This window comes from Alosa pseudoharengus, unplaced genomic scaffold, assembly GCF_046254945.1.
Source record: "Alosa pseudoharengus isolate Yale_2024_CS ecotype anadromous, Long Island Sound unplaced genomic scaffold, YU_APseudo_1.1 YU_APseudo_1.1_scf_24, whole genome shotgun sequence".
NCBI lineage: Eukaryota > Metazoa > Chordata > Actinopteri > Clupeiformes > Clupeidae > Alosa > Alosa pseudoharengus.
Window position 1 is genome coordinate 15819342 of NW_027468689.1, and position 16178 is coordinate 15835519.

A 16178-nucleotide genomic window follows, 5' to 3' on the forward strand; every position below is an offset into this window, starting at 1 on the left:
AAATGCATCCTTAAAAAGCTCCCATGGCCTTTGGAATTAAAATATCATCACATACCCTACACCATATCTCACGATTGGCATGGGGTACTTTCCATACGATCATCTCTCAATGCAAATTAAACCAGCTAGGCTAACTGAAATAAAACCATGCCAATCTCTAGGTATGGTGAAGGGTATGTGATGATGTGGGGCTATTTTAATTCCAAAGGCGTAGGGAACATTATCAGGATGCATAGTATCCTGGATCCATGAAATAACTGGCCTTTAAAAATAAAAATCTGCCTGCCTCTATGGGAATTTAACATAAGGGTATGTGTACTTATAAGCCCTTGTGAGCACAACTGTACATCTTGGGAATTTCAATGCTTAAGGCAGACAAAGTTAAAAGATCTCCAACCAGTTGGCCCCTTGTCCTAGGCTGGGGCCAGAGAATCATCATGATAATCATAATGGAGACACACTAGACTTGATAATCTTAAAGAATCTTTAGGGGCCTGCACTGAAAGGGAGCTCCTAATAGATCTTAATGACACACATTATTATCATAGGGAGTACCAATTATCATATTCTTTCACAGGTGAAACATGTCTACATTTTTATTTTATCATAGTTTAATCATACACAGTAAAACATAAAAGTCCTGCACATCACCAGAGAATGTCTAAACTTGCTCTGACATCACCTTGTGAAGTGAAGGTTTTTTTTGATGGTAGGCCTACGTCTGTTTTGATTGGGTGGGTTTTTTGTACCACGTGATCTAAAACTTTCATCAGTGGCGCGGAATTCTTTCTGAAGCCGGAAGAAGTGGTTAGCCAGCAGGCCACAAACAAATGGATGCACATGACACGTGAAGATAATTGCCAGCATTTCTTCTGTTGTCAGTTGATTGCTTTTGTAAGTAGAAACACACGGGATTCACGTTTGTGTTTTCAAAGTGCATGTACGTTAAAAGCTTATAGCTGCAAAGTTAGCTTGCTAACGAGACTAGGCTGTGTCAGTCAGTGACATCCGAACTGTCCATGTGTCCAAAACCCGAAACGACAAGTTAACCAGAAACAAAAACAGCTGATTGTGTTGATTTAACCATCTGCATTAACGTTAAATTGAAGATGTGGCATTGGATTGCATTATGATAAATCGTCTTTAACGTTGAATTACTTACGTTAAGACTTTAAGATTGTAATTTTCTACAAAGGTGTCATCTTAGCAGTGCAGATAACGTTAACTTACTGGAACATAATGTTGTGAATGTCGTAACGTTAACCTGTGTATTTGGTCACAGGTTACGTTAAAGTTATAAATGCAAACCATGAGTCCTCTGAAACGATCTGCGGAATCCTCCTCCCTCGAAGTACGGTTCATTGGGGATGGCGATGTGTTAAACCACATAGTCGATAAGCATGAAGGTTGGTACCCTAAAAAGTGTTTGTATTCCAGTCATCGATGTTTTCTAGATTTTTAGTTTGGATTCAGACAAACATTTTAGTGAGAATTCGTGAAGAAATTGATTAACGTGATTTGAGCAGATGACATGCTTCATTTCATGTGGTGGTTGGACTGTTAAGTGGTTGTACTACCTATCCATAATATTGGTTGTACTGATTATCATAAACTTTTCAGTCAAACCCACTGCAAAGTTTACAATTTCTCTGTAAGTAATTCTGTAAGTAGCCTAACTATGTAATATTTCCCCCACACCTCAGGTCCAAAGACAACACCATCCTCTGTTCAAACTTTGGTGACCGTGAAAGGTTACAAGAAGAAGCTCACTGACGAGGATGAAGAAGAGCAGGAGGAGGAGGAGGACTTTAATGAGCAGGACTACGTGGATGCCCTGGGCACTGGAACCGAAGGTATGCCACAGAACATAACCTCTTGCCGTGGATATATTTACCCAGGTAGATTCAGGGCAAAGCGGATGTCAGTCTGGCTCAACTTTATTATGTGTTGCAGAAGGAGCTGAGAATGGGTCAACTGGCACAGCTGGCGCTAACGTCTTCACTTTTCAATCTCTCAAACGCAAGAACAAAATGGCACAGATGGGTAAGAGTGTGTGGCACAGATGGGTAAGAGTGTGTGGGACAGATGGGTAATGATGGGACGGATGGAGAAGAGTGTGTGGGACCGGCACCACAGTTATTTGCTAGTTTAACCTGCACTTAAGATGAATTTAGCATGGGAGGGACTCAAACATTATCAGAGAGGTGCCACTATTTAGTGTCCTTCATTACACACCTGAAGTATAGATATAGTGGTATAGTGGGACTGGGACAGTAGTGTAGGTGTCTCATGCGGTATTGTCACTGATCCTCTTAACCTTTGCATGACTGACCGTTCTCATCCCTGGTTGATTCTTCGGTAGCGTCCGAGTGGGCTCGGACTCCAGCGAAGAGTGTAAACTTCAGCGTCTCAGATTCCCCAGAGAAGGCCGACGGCAAGAGTGAGTTAGTTCTGTTTCTCTAACACTTAGGCAACTTTCAAACAACTTTGTTGTTGAAGATGAACTTAAGCATCACAGTTTGGTTGTAGAAGCACATGGTATTCTATGTATTCAGTGAGGAACTACAGCTGCTCTAATGGAAGACCTGACTCTATTCTAATCTGTAGATAGGTTATCTTGCAGGAGACATCTGCTGAACCCTAACCTTCAGTATGTGTTTTTTTCTCTAGGGGCTGTCACTCAAAACAAGACTCCACAAAAGGTATTGGATTTCTCTTTAGCTGTTGGTTTGCATTTGTCATTGATATATTCATGATTTTAATTTAGTATTTTGTTTTTCTTCCTTAAGGGGAAGAAGGTGCAGTTTGTCTCCACTACTCCCCATAGGCTGAGAAAGAGATTATCAGGTTGGTTGATCTGTCTGGGAGAATGTTTGGTCATACAGAATATTATATACTAAAGCAGCCTTAAAACAATTTGTCAAAAGATAAATAATACAGGTGGGTCTCAAAAAATTTGAATATTGTGGAACGTTCGTCACCCCCCACCCCTCTTTAAAGATACAGCCCACATTGTGTCAGTTGTTGATATTTGAGCTCCACAGCCAATCAGATTACATGCCCTTCCATTCCTTCCCTTCCATGTGCTTGAAACACCTTGTTGATTGACTCCGTCTAAGCCACTCTATTTGCTTACCATTTAAATGACCATTCTGGGTCCCTCAGCTCCCAACCTGAAGTCGGACAGCGACAGTGATTTCTCCGCATCCAACTCGGAGGATGATGAAGAGGGTGAGGAAGATGAGGTCGCCGGACGAGAGAAGAATGGTACGGCTGAGGTTCAGCCTAAAACCCCCAGCAAGTCGGCCACAGCTGCTGCTGCCGCCGCGCTCTACAAGACTCCTGCCAAGAAGAGCAAGAAGGCACCCGAGGTGATGGTCAAATCAGTACAATATATCTCCCTACAGGGAACCAGCTAGTTCATGGATTGTATTGGACTTATAGCTAGATGTACAAATTACAAAATGCCTCATCTACAGATGCCTCACATTTTTGCCCTGCATTTTCAGATCTTTACCTTTTACTGTTTAACAGTCGTGCCATGTGTAGATTTGGACATAGGATAAGAATGTACAGCAAATAATATATCTATCTAGAATCTGGTTTTGTTTACACGGAGCAGTAAAGAATACAGTTCACATTTTGGTTTCAGTTGTTGATATTTGAGCTAAACAGCCAATCAGATTCTTTCCCTCCCCTTACTTGCATCAGTGCTTTTCCTACTTAAGTCGGTTACCCACTCATCTCTTCATTCGTGTGTCCCTCACAGCCACAGCCTAATCTGGTGGAAGAGTATTTTGAGGCTCACAGCAGCTCCAAGGTCCTGACTTCAGACCGCACCCTCGAGAGACTTCAGACCCCCAAACTGGACCGGGTCAGTGCAAAGTTAGCTGATCAATATCTTAATAATGGCTAATAATAATAAAGCAGGTTACAAAGTGCTTTATATGATATGTTTTTCTATATCATTTACTTGTGTTGGTTGTCATCACATTACGAAGATGACACACTAACGTTAACCTGACTCCGCCAGATGGATTTGCTCCGCATATCCATCTGGGAACTTTTCATTGAAGAACTTTTGGGAAGGGGCGGACATACTGGTTAGCTGATTGGATAAACCATCTGTCTATCACCACCTTTGTTGGTTATTGACGGGCCAAATCTACCAATTAGATGAACAAAGTATTCTTCTAATGCCGTTTAACATAGGCCTACAATTAAGTTAGGTAACGTGACAAACGTTAAGATGTTTTAACTTACCATTTATGAACCTAATCAATGACAATTCCCATCAAGTTTTCACGGTAGGCCCTACACTTCTGAAGATAGTATATTCCTCTATTATGAACTGGAATCAGCCGTGGAGGATGTCTGTGTCGTTCATTCCTCCCAGCTGCATGGCTGAGACTCATAGCTTCACAGTTTACCCAGGAATACTTTCTAATTTGAATAAAACTTGCGCTATAGCTATGCTCATCTCTGTGGATGCCGTCATGTTGTTCGTTGCGTCACACCTCAACCCGCCTCAAAGCCAACGCTGATTGGACGTTCGTTTGGTGAACTGCTCCAAATTTTCTTTAACGGAAAGTATCCAGACTGATCTGCGAGTGAAACCCTGAAGCTCGCGAGATCAGGATGGTCTCACGAGGCTACACTAACGTGATGTCGGAGGAAAATCAAGAAATGGGCAGATTTTTGCACCAAACATTTTGTCTTTGCGATGCGTCAATCTTTAGTCTTCTGATCTTTAGTCTTCTGGTCTTCAGTATTTGGTCACCATCTGGTAGAGTAAATTGTATCGGATTCTTTTGCTTCTGACTTTTTTTCATGCTGCTGTTTATTGCGTTGCAGGACACACTGGTGAGGCTGCTGGATGGAAAGCCTTCCTGTTACAACACGGAGATCGAGCAGCTGAACCTAACCCACGAGAAGCTCTTCAGCAAGTGGATGCTACAGTTACAGTTGAGTAGCTGCAGTGTGTGTCTTTGTGTGTTGTGTCTGTGGTCATGGGTCTGTGGGTGTTTGTGTGTTGTGTCTGTGTATCTTTGTGTGTTAATTGTGTCTGTGGTCATGGGTCTGTTGGTGTTTGTGTGTGGGTCTGTGTATCTTTGTGTGTTGTGTCTTTGTGTGTTGTGTCTGTGTGTTGTTTCTGTGGTCTGTGGGTGTTTCTGTGTGTGCCTGTGTCTGTTTTGAGTGGGTAATGGTTTCTACTTACTTAGCCTTTTTTAATCATAGCTGATGGCAAGGTCAGCAATGTCTTCATATCTACTGGGTATGAATTCACATCTGTGTGTGTTTGTGTGTGTGTGTGTGTGTGTGTGTGCACGTGGGCTTTCTCAGGCTGGGCTTTAACATGATACTATACGGCCTCGGCTCGAAGAAGCTTCTGCTGGAAAAGTTCCGCACCTCCATGTTGTCCGACTCACTCCACCTGGTGGTCAACGGCTTCTTCCCCAGCATGACCCTCAAATCGGTCAGTCTGCTGCTCAGCCTCTCACCTCTGCTTTTGTAGTTCTGGGCTTTGTAGTCAGATTTTACTTAAAGTTTGCCTCCTAAATGTCTATGAACCATATTTCTGTGGTGGTAGCATCGTGGTTCAGGAGCTGGGCTAGCATGCAATAGCCTGAAAAGTTGTGGGTTCAATACCCGGCCTCCGCCGTTGTGCCCTTGAGCAAGACACTTAACCCCGAGTTGCTCCAGGAACGGTGACCCTTGTAATATTACTGACATATAAGTCGCGTTGGACAAAAGCGTCATTATTGGGAAAATAAGTCCCGACAGGGCGAACCAGACCCCGACGCACAGCTGAGGGGTCTTGTTCCGCTCTGAAGGGACTTATTTTCCCAAAAATTACCGGCGTTCTATACAGTATCCCGCTTATTACATGGCTACTTGCCAAAACAAAATAATAAACTATAAAACCACGATATGACTTTAGCCTACATAGCCTAGCCTATTTGTTACCGTTCCTCATGGTATTTGCTGAGAAACAAATAGTTCACATCACACGCTGAACTTGAATCAAACATTCTTTAGAACACAGCTGATCAACCGTCTGCTTTTCACTTTTGAATGAAGTTCCAGTCCTTGCGTAGTAATATGAAATACCTGAAGCACAAACTCCGTTGCCATTGACAGCGGTCATTATTTTTTTCCTTTCCTATCCTAGGAAATAATGACCGCTAGAACGTTGGGAAATCCCATTTAAGTCAAGTGGAGCATTCTACTTGCCTTGTGAAGAGCCGTGTAATAAATAAATGTAATGTAAATGTTGTCATATTTGTAAAAGGTCTACTGCTACCAAAGGGTAGAGATTGTGTTATTTTTATTATTTAGAGTAGTGGTGGTGATTGTTGCAGAAGTGTCATGGTGTTTCTCCTGTGTATTGTAGATCCTGAATGCCATCACCAGTGAAGTTCTTGAGCACGATGGCACTTTCCGCACCCCTATGGACCAGATAGACTTCGTTGGGAAAACTTTGAAAGAAGGTGACCAATTTCTTTTTCATGGTCTTGTATTAGTGAGCTTCCACAGTGAGCATTTTCCCCCAGTTATCACTTGTAAAGTGTAGTAAATGTTTGATGTAGGACCATGATTGTCTTATTGCCTTACTGACTTCATTAACTCATGCCAAAATGTGCTATGTTTAAGTTATTTTACATTTACCGTTTTTCTCTGTTGCTTTAATGCTTCTATCAACTCTGACATCACATTTTCAAAACAATTCACACACAGGCCTAAACAGAAGCACTCTGGCCAAAGTGACACATTTCGTTTGCTAAAGGCTTTAAGGCCAGGGATATACTTGCTTTTAACAACGTGTAGGCACCATGGCTGCCATGTGTATCCTGCGTCTGTTTAGTGCGTGAGTTGTACACGTCCTCCAAATTTAACACGATGGGTACGCAAAATGCAGTATTCACATGAACACAAGGAGCAGTAGTATATCCATAGTACGTGACCGTACATGAGCATGCAAGACCGGCTTTATTTAAGACTGAGTCTCAGTTCTGTGGTCTTGTTGAGTACTCCACTAACACGCTTAGTGCCTGCGTAGTACTTGGGCAAGGTTTCGCTCACAATGCAGCTAGCTGTGCACACAAACATACACAAACACTTTACATAGTATCTGTCAATACCTGAAATGCAACGGAATTAGTTTCGTTAAAGCTGCAGTTGGCAAGTCTGACAGATTGAGGGGACTTTGCCAAAATGTTGAATGTTTACAACTCTCATGCCCCTCCCCCACTACCACCAAGCACCCTCTTATCAAATATGTGCTCGTCAGTGCGCACCAGACTGTGATTGATCTCACACAGCCCTGCTCTGTTTGGACCAGAAGAACCGGGAGCTGTGGATTTTTGCTAAACCAATAACAGGTTCTAGGTGGAGGTAGAAGTGCGGTTTTTTTTTCTAAAACCGGCTAATTTATGTTGTTCTGTTAGAGCATAGTGCCGGTTTCAGTGAATATGATCAAAAAAATCTTGCCAACGGCAGCTTTAAGTGAATCTTCAATGAAACACTGTAATGCATGCTAAATTATTGTACAACCAGTAAATGTCTTAGGCATTTTTTTAAACCTTTGTTTGGAACTCTGTTCCAGACCCATTTGTACCTGCTCTTGTACCTGTACAATTACACAAGTGACAAATACATTTTTTGAATCGTGACTCTTTTCCAGATCCAGACACACAGATCTATCTGATCATCCACAACATCGATGGCCCCATGCTGCGCGGAGAGAAGACCCAGCAGGCCCTAGGGCAGCTGGCCTCCATTCCCAACATGCACCTGTTGGCCTCCATAGACCACATCAACGGCCCGCTTGGTACGTCCTCAAACTCTTAACATCCTATGGGACAAACGGAAGCAAAGATGTGCAATGGCTGAAACTGTAACAGAATGGACAAATGGGCTTGTGCCGTAAATCAAGGTTTCTTGGTTGTTGGACACTATAGAATCTGTGTTACCTACAGCTCATAGGACCTAGAGAAGGGTATGTATCCTCTCATCTAACTCTGTTGTAGACGGCAAACTAGCTAATTTCCCAAAAAGTTGGTGTGTTTCTTTACAGAGTTAGATTTGTTTTTTCCCCCATGAGAATAAGGGGAGAACTCTGATTTCTTGGGCTGCAAATACCATTGTGTGTGTGTGTGTGTGTGTGTGTGTGTGTGTGTGTGTGTGTGTGTTGCAGTGTGGGACCAGTCAAAGATGAGTCTGTATAACTGGCTATGGTACGAGACCACCACCTACCTGCCCTACACAGAGGAGACGTCTTATGAGAACTCACTGCTGGTGCAGCAGACTGGAGCCCTGGCCCTCAGCTCCCTCACACACGTGTTGCGCAGTCTCACACCTAACGCCAGGTACACACACACACACATACACACACACACACACACACACACACACATACACATATAACTATATATAGTGGCAAACTTTTATAACTTCTCAACTTCTGCACAGTTCCACCAAAAACACTAGTTTAATTTTGTACAGTAGATGCAATAGTTACTAGTGCACCTGTTTTGCTGTTCATGGGTTTCATCGGGTCCCTTTCCACAGATAAAAGTAAAATCAAACACCTAGATTATGAATGCAGACTGCATGGTGCTTGATAATACACCTGTCGGAACGGACCTGATGAAACCCATCAATAACCTGAAAACATAAAAGAGGAGAACAGAAAATGTGAGATATAACTCAGAAATGCATATACCGGTATACATATCGCACAATAAAACATTAGGAAGTAGGCTTAGAAGACACTAATCATCTGCCAAGATCTGTGGACATCACTATTACTGCTGTATATAAGTTTTTTTACCTTAATATAACAGCTTCTTAGTCATTTGATAGTAAACGAACATGTAATGGGGACAGTAGTGCATCTACAGTAGCATAGCTGGCAGCCCCTCACAGGCGGAAAAGCAGCCTTGCAGTTTGGCTGATGGCAACTCTGAGACGTCTCGCGAGAATCATGAAACATTACCTGGTCATTAGATATAGCTCTATGAAGATTGTCTTGGCCTGTCGCTAGTCTTTCAGGTCCAAAACAAAAGCACATTTACCATGTCCAGGGGGAGGGGTTCAAGCCTGAGTATTTACAACGGCAAGGTAAAATGTAAATATTCTGCAACTCTAGGGGGAGCTATAGAGTCACCAAAATGCCTGAAACCACATTGGATATTTACACACATTGTGTTTAATAGATGGTCATTGTCACAAAGGACCTTTGCAACACAAGTCCCAGTTTGTTAGGTGTGTGCGTGTGTGTGCGCGGGTGTGTGTGTGAGTGTGTGTGCGTGTCCCTCCCTGCTCACGGTGTTGTGTGTCCTGTTCACAGAGGGATCTTCAGGCTGCTGGCCGAGTTTCAGCTGGAGAACAAAGACAACCCCTCATACACAGGCAAGTCACATACACACATACATACACACACACACACACTCCACATTCTCACATTCCCTCCCACTACCCATCTGATGCACAACAAACCAAATCTGGCTGAGTTTTGCCAATTGGCACAATGTGTGTCGTTCTTACTGTATCCGTCTCTCTTGAAGTTTTATCGTAGATCTCTGAAAGAAGTTTGTGTGGACACTGTGAGCAGTACAAAGGCTACACAAACTAAACTGCTCATCATTCATAGTGACTTTCTTTCTTTTCTGAAGGGCTGTCTTTCCAAGACTTCTATCAGCGTTGTCGTGAGGCCTTCCTGGTGAACAGTGACATCACTCTCAGAACACAGCTGACGGAATTCAGGGATCACAAGCTCATTCGCACCAAGAAGGTATGGAGTCATTCCTGTAAAAGAGGTCCTTTTATTGAGTCTGGACTTTGTTGATGAATTTGATGATTGCCAATTCTGGTATGCTGATTGGCAATGTTTTAAATGATTAAATAATGTTTGTATTCAGTGTTACATAATTGTGGTTTGTGCTTCAAAATAATCTAAATTGTTAATCACTTGATTTGGTTTTGGGAGTGTCCGTCGGTTTCCACAGCACCGGTACTCTGCTTTTCAAATTTCTGAATTGCCCCTTGGTCAGTGTAACCTCACAGTTTGGCCTTTGTCCGGTGTGTGTCCGTGTGCGTTTTCCCCCCCAGGGTGCTGATGGCGTGGAGTACCTGCTCATTCCTGTGGACACAGGCACTCTGACTGACTTCCTGGAGAAGGAGGACGTGGACTGAGCGAGGAGGGGTGAAGGATGGACGGACATTTTTAAGATCTGAGCACTTGTGTGGGGACACCCTCACTTATGGACTTAAAACTAGCCTTGGTCTGACCACAGCAGCGAGCATGTGTCCACGAAACTGGGCCAACAGAAAGCACCATGGGAAGAGCTGCACTCTTCACCATGACAACGATGCTCTTTCATTTTGCCAAACAAATGTCACATTACATTTGAACAGTAACCAGCACAAGACTTAACTCCATGCAAAATGACAAGCATTTGTAGGACTCGTGATGTCTAGCTCTAGACAGGACTTGATGGCATGGACTCTTGTGAGCCATCTGTGCGCGATGAATGAGACAGAATGCTGTACTTTATAAATGTTCAACAACAGCTCACATATGACCATTTGTGCCATAGATTAATTATAGACATTATTGAATCATGAGCTGATGAAAATAAAACATTTTGTACTTGTATCATTAAAAGAATCACTTTTGCATCTCAATTGCAGTTTATTGACAAGACATAGAAAAATATGTTGCATTTCTGAGAAAATTAACTTCAATAAGCCAGAAAAGACCATAAATAAGCACTTGCTGAGAAACTAAACACAATCCCAAAGCTAACCAGAAGCGTCAAAACTTCATGAAGGCAAACACAGCGATTCATTCCATGCAAGTGAACACTGATCCTGCTTTCTTCATAGTTAACAGTGTTTTGGACTGTAAGGCCAATACTCTGCACAGTTCAAATGAGAAGTTAATAAGCAACACTTTCCATTTTAATTCTTGCGCTTAAGGTGTATTGAAGACCAGGACACCGAAACCACAGGAGAGGTGTACAGTGTAAAGCTGGGAAATGATTGTAATGAATGAACTACTGCGCTGTGAACACTGAACTGATAAGCAATGGCTAGTTACATCCCTCTGTCCTGACATGCTGAGAAGGGATCAATATACAGTAAAAGCATACAAATCCATACAGAAATGGCAATGTGTGCACTCAGAGTAGTAGGCAGCTTGGTCATTCACTACAAATACTAATTAATACACTCCACAATACAAACAAGTGTTTGAAAATGCTCTTATGGGGATTAAGTGCTACTGTTGAGTGTAATATATGTGCTACAGTATATGTATTTCATATGATGTGCTTCTAGCCAATGATAACATTGAAGTGACGGTGATTCTTACAGTACCCTAATAAATAGTGTATTTGTCATTCTTCCATCATGCATTGTCTGTATTGGATGGGTTATCAGCAAGAATTTCCATAGATGGCATCAAGGAAACTATAGGTACCCTGTTGGTTATTATTGGACAGAGCCACCATGGCTTGTTAAGTCTCGACAAGGGGGATTTTCTCCTTGTGTCGACAACGGGATCGTAATTTGTTCTCAGTGGCGGCCTGAACGATCTTCAGCTCCTCGGAGTTGAGATCCTTCAGCAGCAGAAGCACGGCTTCAAGAGTGTGACTCTGCAGAGATAAAAGGGAAGAGACCTGGCATGTTACACTATACGTAAAGATGTACTACTGTACACCCGACAGTAGCCTACTGACCCACTGCTCTGTGTGAAGCGAAACTCACCCTTTTTCTTGGGGTTGCTCCAGATTCCCTCGGGGAGGAGAAAGACGAGAATTTGTCCCGGGGTAATGGTTTCATGCCCAGCTGCGCCCGGATTTTACTAACCGATGCAGCAAAAGAAAAATCCATTATCAAAAAAGAAAAAACTTGCACGACATCTAACTAAAGATGAGTTTTAAACCAGGGTATGATTTCAAGTAGGTGGTTAAGTGGCAAACCTTGGTAAGGTAACCCAGAGGAACTTGTAAACCTAAATAATAACTAAAGAAAGAACAAACAAACAAAATAATAACTAAAGAAAGAACAAACAAACTAAAGTACATAGTTTACTGACAAACCTGGGTAAGTTAAACCTCCTAATAGAAGAGCTTGCATGGCTTCATTCTCCAAACAAAACAATGCCATAGGGCTCTTGTTGTAGGAGGTTTACCACTTACTCTGAGTTAACCACGTACTTGGAATACCCCCCAGATCTGTTACTTAACCACCTACATGGAAACGATTTGGGGAAAATATCTAATTACAATTTTTTGACAGATACTGCAATTGCAATTTGCGATATGATTTTTGAATTGATTCAGTTCAATATCGCAAATGTCTCTTTAATTTGTTCCACCCCTGATTGGTGAGCACGCCCAGTGCACAAGAAGCACAGGACCCCCAACCGACTGTGAAGCTCACCAATCAGAAATTCTGTGCCCCACCAACCAGAAGTGGCACAGTCATGGATGACACGAATATACAAGTCATAAATGTGACAAAATTAACTGCATCATTATTTGTAGCTTTTGCAATTAGGTAATTGCGTTGGTTCATATTGCGATTGCGATAATTTGCTCTACTTGGAATACACCCCAGAAGTGATCTTGACATACTTGGTCTCCTCCATGCTGTAGTTCAAGGGGTCATTCTCAGAGTCGGCCTCCGTCATGCCATTGGTGGACTCTGCGGAGGCTGGGCCTGGAGGCGTGCATATCTCCTCGCCATCCTCTAGGGCCTGGGCCAGCTCTTCCTCTGTCACCACTGCCACAGAAGCACACGCACAGAAACAACACAACAGTTGTCCCTCTTTAGCTACTTATTCATTCATTTGGCTGACGCTTTTATCCAAAGTTCACTTACTTCAATTATAACAAGGGCCAGTCAAGGTTAAGTGCCTTGCTCAAGGCCAGGGCACAACGGTGGCAGTTGGGAATTGAACCCACAACGTTTCTGGCCACCGACTCATATCTGATATATATCTGGACCTATCCTTTGCTTAAGTCATTCAAGCATTTCTGATGAACATCAGCTTATCCATTCATATCCATATCCATATATTTCTTATAATTTCATACAAAAAATAGCATGCTTGTTATCATTAGTTCTTCACAATAGCTACATCTCTCCATCATTTATGAAAACTATACGCTTATTGGTTACATGAAAACTATACGCTTATTGGTTACATGAAAACTATACGCTTATTGGTTGCATAATTTGTTTTGACAATGACTGACAAGTCCACTTGTCAATCCACGTTCAGCCTGACCTTGGTTGTCTAGCTTGTGCAGACCCGGCAAGTTCCGTAGTACCGTGAGGCGGTACTTGGTCGGGTCCGCCTCGCAGCATGGGTTCTCAGCTAGCCACAGAATCCGCAGCCGTGCCAAGCTCTTCAAGTGACACAGCTCCGAGAGGCTCTGGATGTCATTGCGCCGCAAATAGAGCTCTGTGAGGTTCTGGCAGCTGGATATGTGCTCCAGAGAAGAGATTTTGTTGGCACTAAAGTCAAAGAAAATACCAGAGAATTATGGCCTGGGGGACACTTAAGAACAAAATATGTGGACAAGAAAACAAACAGTAAGCATATTCAGTGTTTCCCACAGAATTGAATTCTACTTGTGGTGGTTGGTTTGCAGAATTAACTTGAATGCAACAGTTTTTAACAAATTAGCGCAGTGTGGTTATGATGATAACCAGACTTAAGCACAATTTAGTACAACCTGGAAAATCATTGTGTGGTGGTCAATGTTGATATTGTGGTGGGCCGCCACAAATAAGTCAATGTATGGGAAACACTGATATTGATTATTCTTTCTGTACGCTACTGCAGAAATATTTAGACATTTCTGGACTTGACCTACCTCAGTGTCAGCACCTCAATATTGGGTATCTCAGTGAAAATGGAGATCTGTAATGAAGAAATTACATCTTACGTGGGTTATTTCAACATAAAATAAGTAATTAAGTATAAATTACCTTATACAGAGCACATATTTACAGAATATGATAAAATGATAAAAATATGATAAAATCACTTACATCTATCAGGTTACATCCCCTGATTAAAACAGAAAAAAAATCCATTTATCATTTCTCCATTCACAAAACAAAGATTCTGACAACAAACATATCAATGTCACTTTGTAAGGAACAATTTTAATGTGCTTTATTTAATCGTTGAAAAACACTTCTGTGAGGCACCCCTGATAGGACAAGACAAGAGAAGTGCTGCAAACACATGCATACAAGATCTTCCCAATTCTTCTTCAGCTAAAACGCATTAAGTACTAACGTTACCTAACCGCCAGCCTTAGCAAATATGATTACATTCCCTCGTCTAATCATTGAACAACAGACTATTTTGTCTGCCGCGAGTAAAAGATACGAGTGTAGTCTCACCTAGCCATACATGTTATTGTCCAAATGAACTAGATAGATTAGATAAGTTAGAGGAGACACAAGCACCCTGATGTTGACAACTGCTCTTGCTAGGGTTGCTAGCTAACGTTAACGTTGGATACCACACCTGGTTGTGGGCAACTTACCAGCAGTTTAACTTCTTGACACTTTCGAGGTCCGACGCTTTAGCCCTCGCAAGTACGAGCTTTCGGGTTAATTTAACTTCTCCTGGCATTACGATAACAATTCAGATTGACCCTCTAAGACATAAATTACCCCAAACAAGCACAACATAAAGCGCATCCATTACTAGCAGGGAGGAGGTTTTTATTTACTGCAACTGCGCATGCGATGTATCATCCTAGCGCGTCTTTAGCAACCTGCTAGCAACCCCTTGCTATTCATTTTTCTGGCAAGTCCGAACATGTCCACCAGATGGCAATGTTTTCATTCATTCTTGCCTTGGACACTTACCCTATTTTATAGTCTGCTCTTACCTCATTTTAGGTCCTCTGATATGTACATGTCATGTGCTTTAAAATGGTGCAGTTAGTGTTGATGTATATTTAAGACATCTTGATTTGCATTTATCCTATAGAAAACCCTTAAGGAGCCAAACATTTGTACTAAACTGTGGGCCGAATTATTTTGAGGCCTATAAATGGCTTATCAACTGGCTACTGCTTTGGGAGACACAGATAAGAGCTGCAATTTTCTGACTAACCTCAATGTCAGTGTCACAATGTCTGTTATGGTGGTCAGGAGAAGATGTGCAGAGAACAACGTGGTTCTATTTTGTCTGAAGTAACCTAATACAGATACCAAATGAGACCAAGGGCAGATATGGATTTGCATAACTGTTGTTACTTATTTGTACCTGAGCAGTGTAATTTCTCAGCAAGGAAGAAACAGAGAACAAAGTGAAAAGAAAACTAAAGTTTTTAAATTAAAGTCTGCTCTGAAGAAGGCCCAAGCTGCTACGCGTGGACATTTTTAGGTCCTTTTTGGACATGTCCAAGTTGTAATAAAGATATTTTAATTTCACAGAGGTTGGTCGAAGAGATTTGTTCTCTTTTTTCTCAGGCAAAGTGCAAAGAGCACCCAACGACAAACACACTACAGAACAGAGGACTGAGCACGCTACTGCCTCCAATCATACTACTAAAGTCTGTCTGTGTTGTTGAGGTATCCTATTAGACAACAGTGCACAAAGGGCAGGATGTAGATGGTAAACAGACAGCTTCTATCTCCCTTTGCTATTGTCTCTCCTCTTGGATTAGCTTCTGCCCAAGAATTTTACCAGTTTTATTTTTTAAATTATAGTGGATGGAATCCACTATCTTGAAATCTCCTGGCTTCTTCTTATTATAACCTTTTTATCTTTTTACCTTTTCAAGAATTAATGCGACTCTAACCGCTTAACGTACAGACATGTTGAAATAACCGTTCTGAAGGTCTGGAGTGGTAGCCTAGAAATCTAGACGCACCCTAGCGGCGGCAAATTAATTTGCTCAGCCTGTACGTCTATTATCAAACCATAGGGATTTCTATTGGCTGACGCCCTGGACGTCATCCAATCACAGCGCTCTATTTTGTTAGAGAGTCTTAAGGCGGGCTTATAACGACAGTCCTGCAACGGTGAACAACAAGGAAGGTGGCTATGGTGAACGAAGAGCGGTTGTTTGAATCGGCCTTGGCGTCAACTTTGGAGGAGTTGGACTTGTGCTTTTCTTTGAAAGTTGAGCAAC

General features: G+C 42.1%; 2 protein-coding genes across 2 annotated transcripts; one reads left to right on the forward strand and one right to left on the reverse strand.

The window, feature by feature from the left end:
* The first annotated feature begins 791 nt into the window (after nucleotides 1-791).
* orc2 (origin recognition complex, subunit 2) lies at nucleotides 792-10683 on the forward strand. The gene is made up of 17 exons (XM_076303241.1): nucleotides 792-894; nucleotides 1283-1406; nucleotides 1704-1853; nucleotides 1954-2043; nucleotides 2363-2440; nucleotides 2671-2702; nucleotides 2790-2847; nucleotides 3166-3371; nucleotides 3770-3874; nucleotides 4855-4964; nucleotides 5344-5476; nucleotides 6395-6491; nucleotides 7685-7831; nucleotides 8198-8369; nucleotides 9353-9414; nucleotides 9678-9796; nucleotides 10114-10683. Exons 2-17 carry the CDS (start codon nucleotides 1301-1303, stop codon nucleotides 10195-10197), a joined length of 1749 nt encoding a protein of 582 aa, XP_076159356.1. The 5' UTR covers nucleotides 792-894; nucleotides 1283-1300; the 3' UTR covers nucleotides 10198-10683.
* On the reverse strand, nucleotides 10677-14753 carry cfap410 (cilia and flagella associated protein 410). The gene is made up of 7 exons (XM_076303243.1): nucleotides 14577-14753; nucleotides 14071-14089; nucleotides 13893-13939; nucleotides 13301-13530; nucleotides 12645-12792; nucleotides 11773-11869; nucleotides 10677-11660 (listed from the first exon to the last, which is right to left on the reverse strand). The coding sequence occupies exons 1-7, from the start codon at nucleotides 14663-14665 to the stop codon at nucleotides 11523-11525; spliced, it is 768 nt and encodes a 255-aa protein (XP_076159358.1). The 5' UTR covers nucleotides 14666-14753; the 3' UTR covers nucleotides 10677-11522.
* Nucleotides 14754-16178: the final 1425 nt, after the last annotated feature.

What these genes read in the sequence shown, in the direction of transcription:
- orc2 (XM_076303241.1), top strand. Translation starts at nt 1,301, where the DNA reads ATGCAAACCATGAGTCCTCTGAAACGATCTGCGGAATCCTCCTCCCTC. An exon ending in GAACAAAATGGCACAGATGG is followed by an intron (nt 2,044 to 2,362) that starts GTAAGAGTGTGT and finishes ATTCTTCGGTAG; the next exon opens with CGTCCGAGTGGGCTCGGACT. An exon ending in TGGGAAAACTTTGAAAGAAG is followed by an intron (nt 6,492 to 7,684) that starts GTGACCAATTTC and finishes ACTCTTTTCCAG; the next exon opens with ATCCAGACACACAGATCTAT.
- cfap410 (XM_076303243.1), bottom strand. Translation starts at nt 14,665, where the DNA reads ATGCCAGGAGAAGTTAAATTAACCCGAAAGCTCGTACTTGCGAGGGCT. An exon ending in ATTGAGGTGCTGACACTGAG is followed by an intron (nt 13,531 to 13,892) that starts GTAGGTCAAGTC and finishes CTTTGACTTTAG; the next exon opens with TGCCAACAAAATCTCTTCTC. An exon ending in GCACAAGCTAGACAACCAAG is followed by an intron (nt 12,793 to 13,300) that starts GTCAGGCTGAAC and finishes CTTCTGTGGCAG; the next exon opens with TGGTGACAGAGGAAGAGCTG.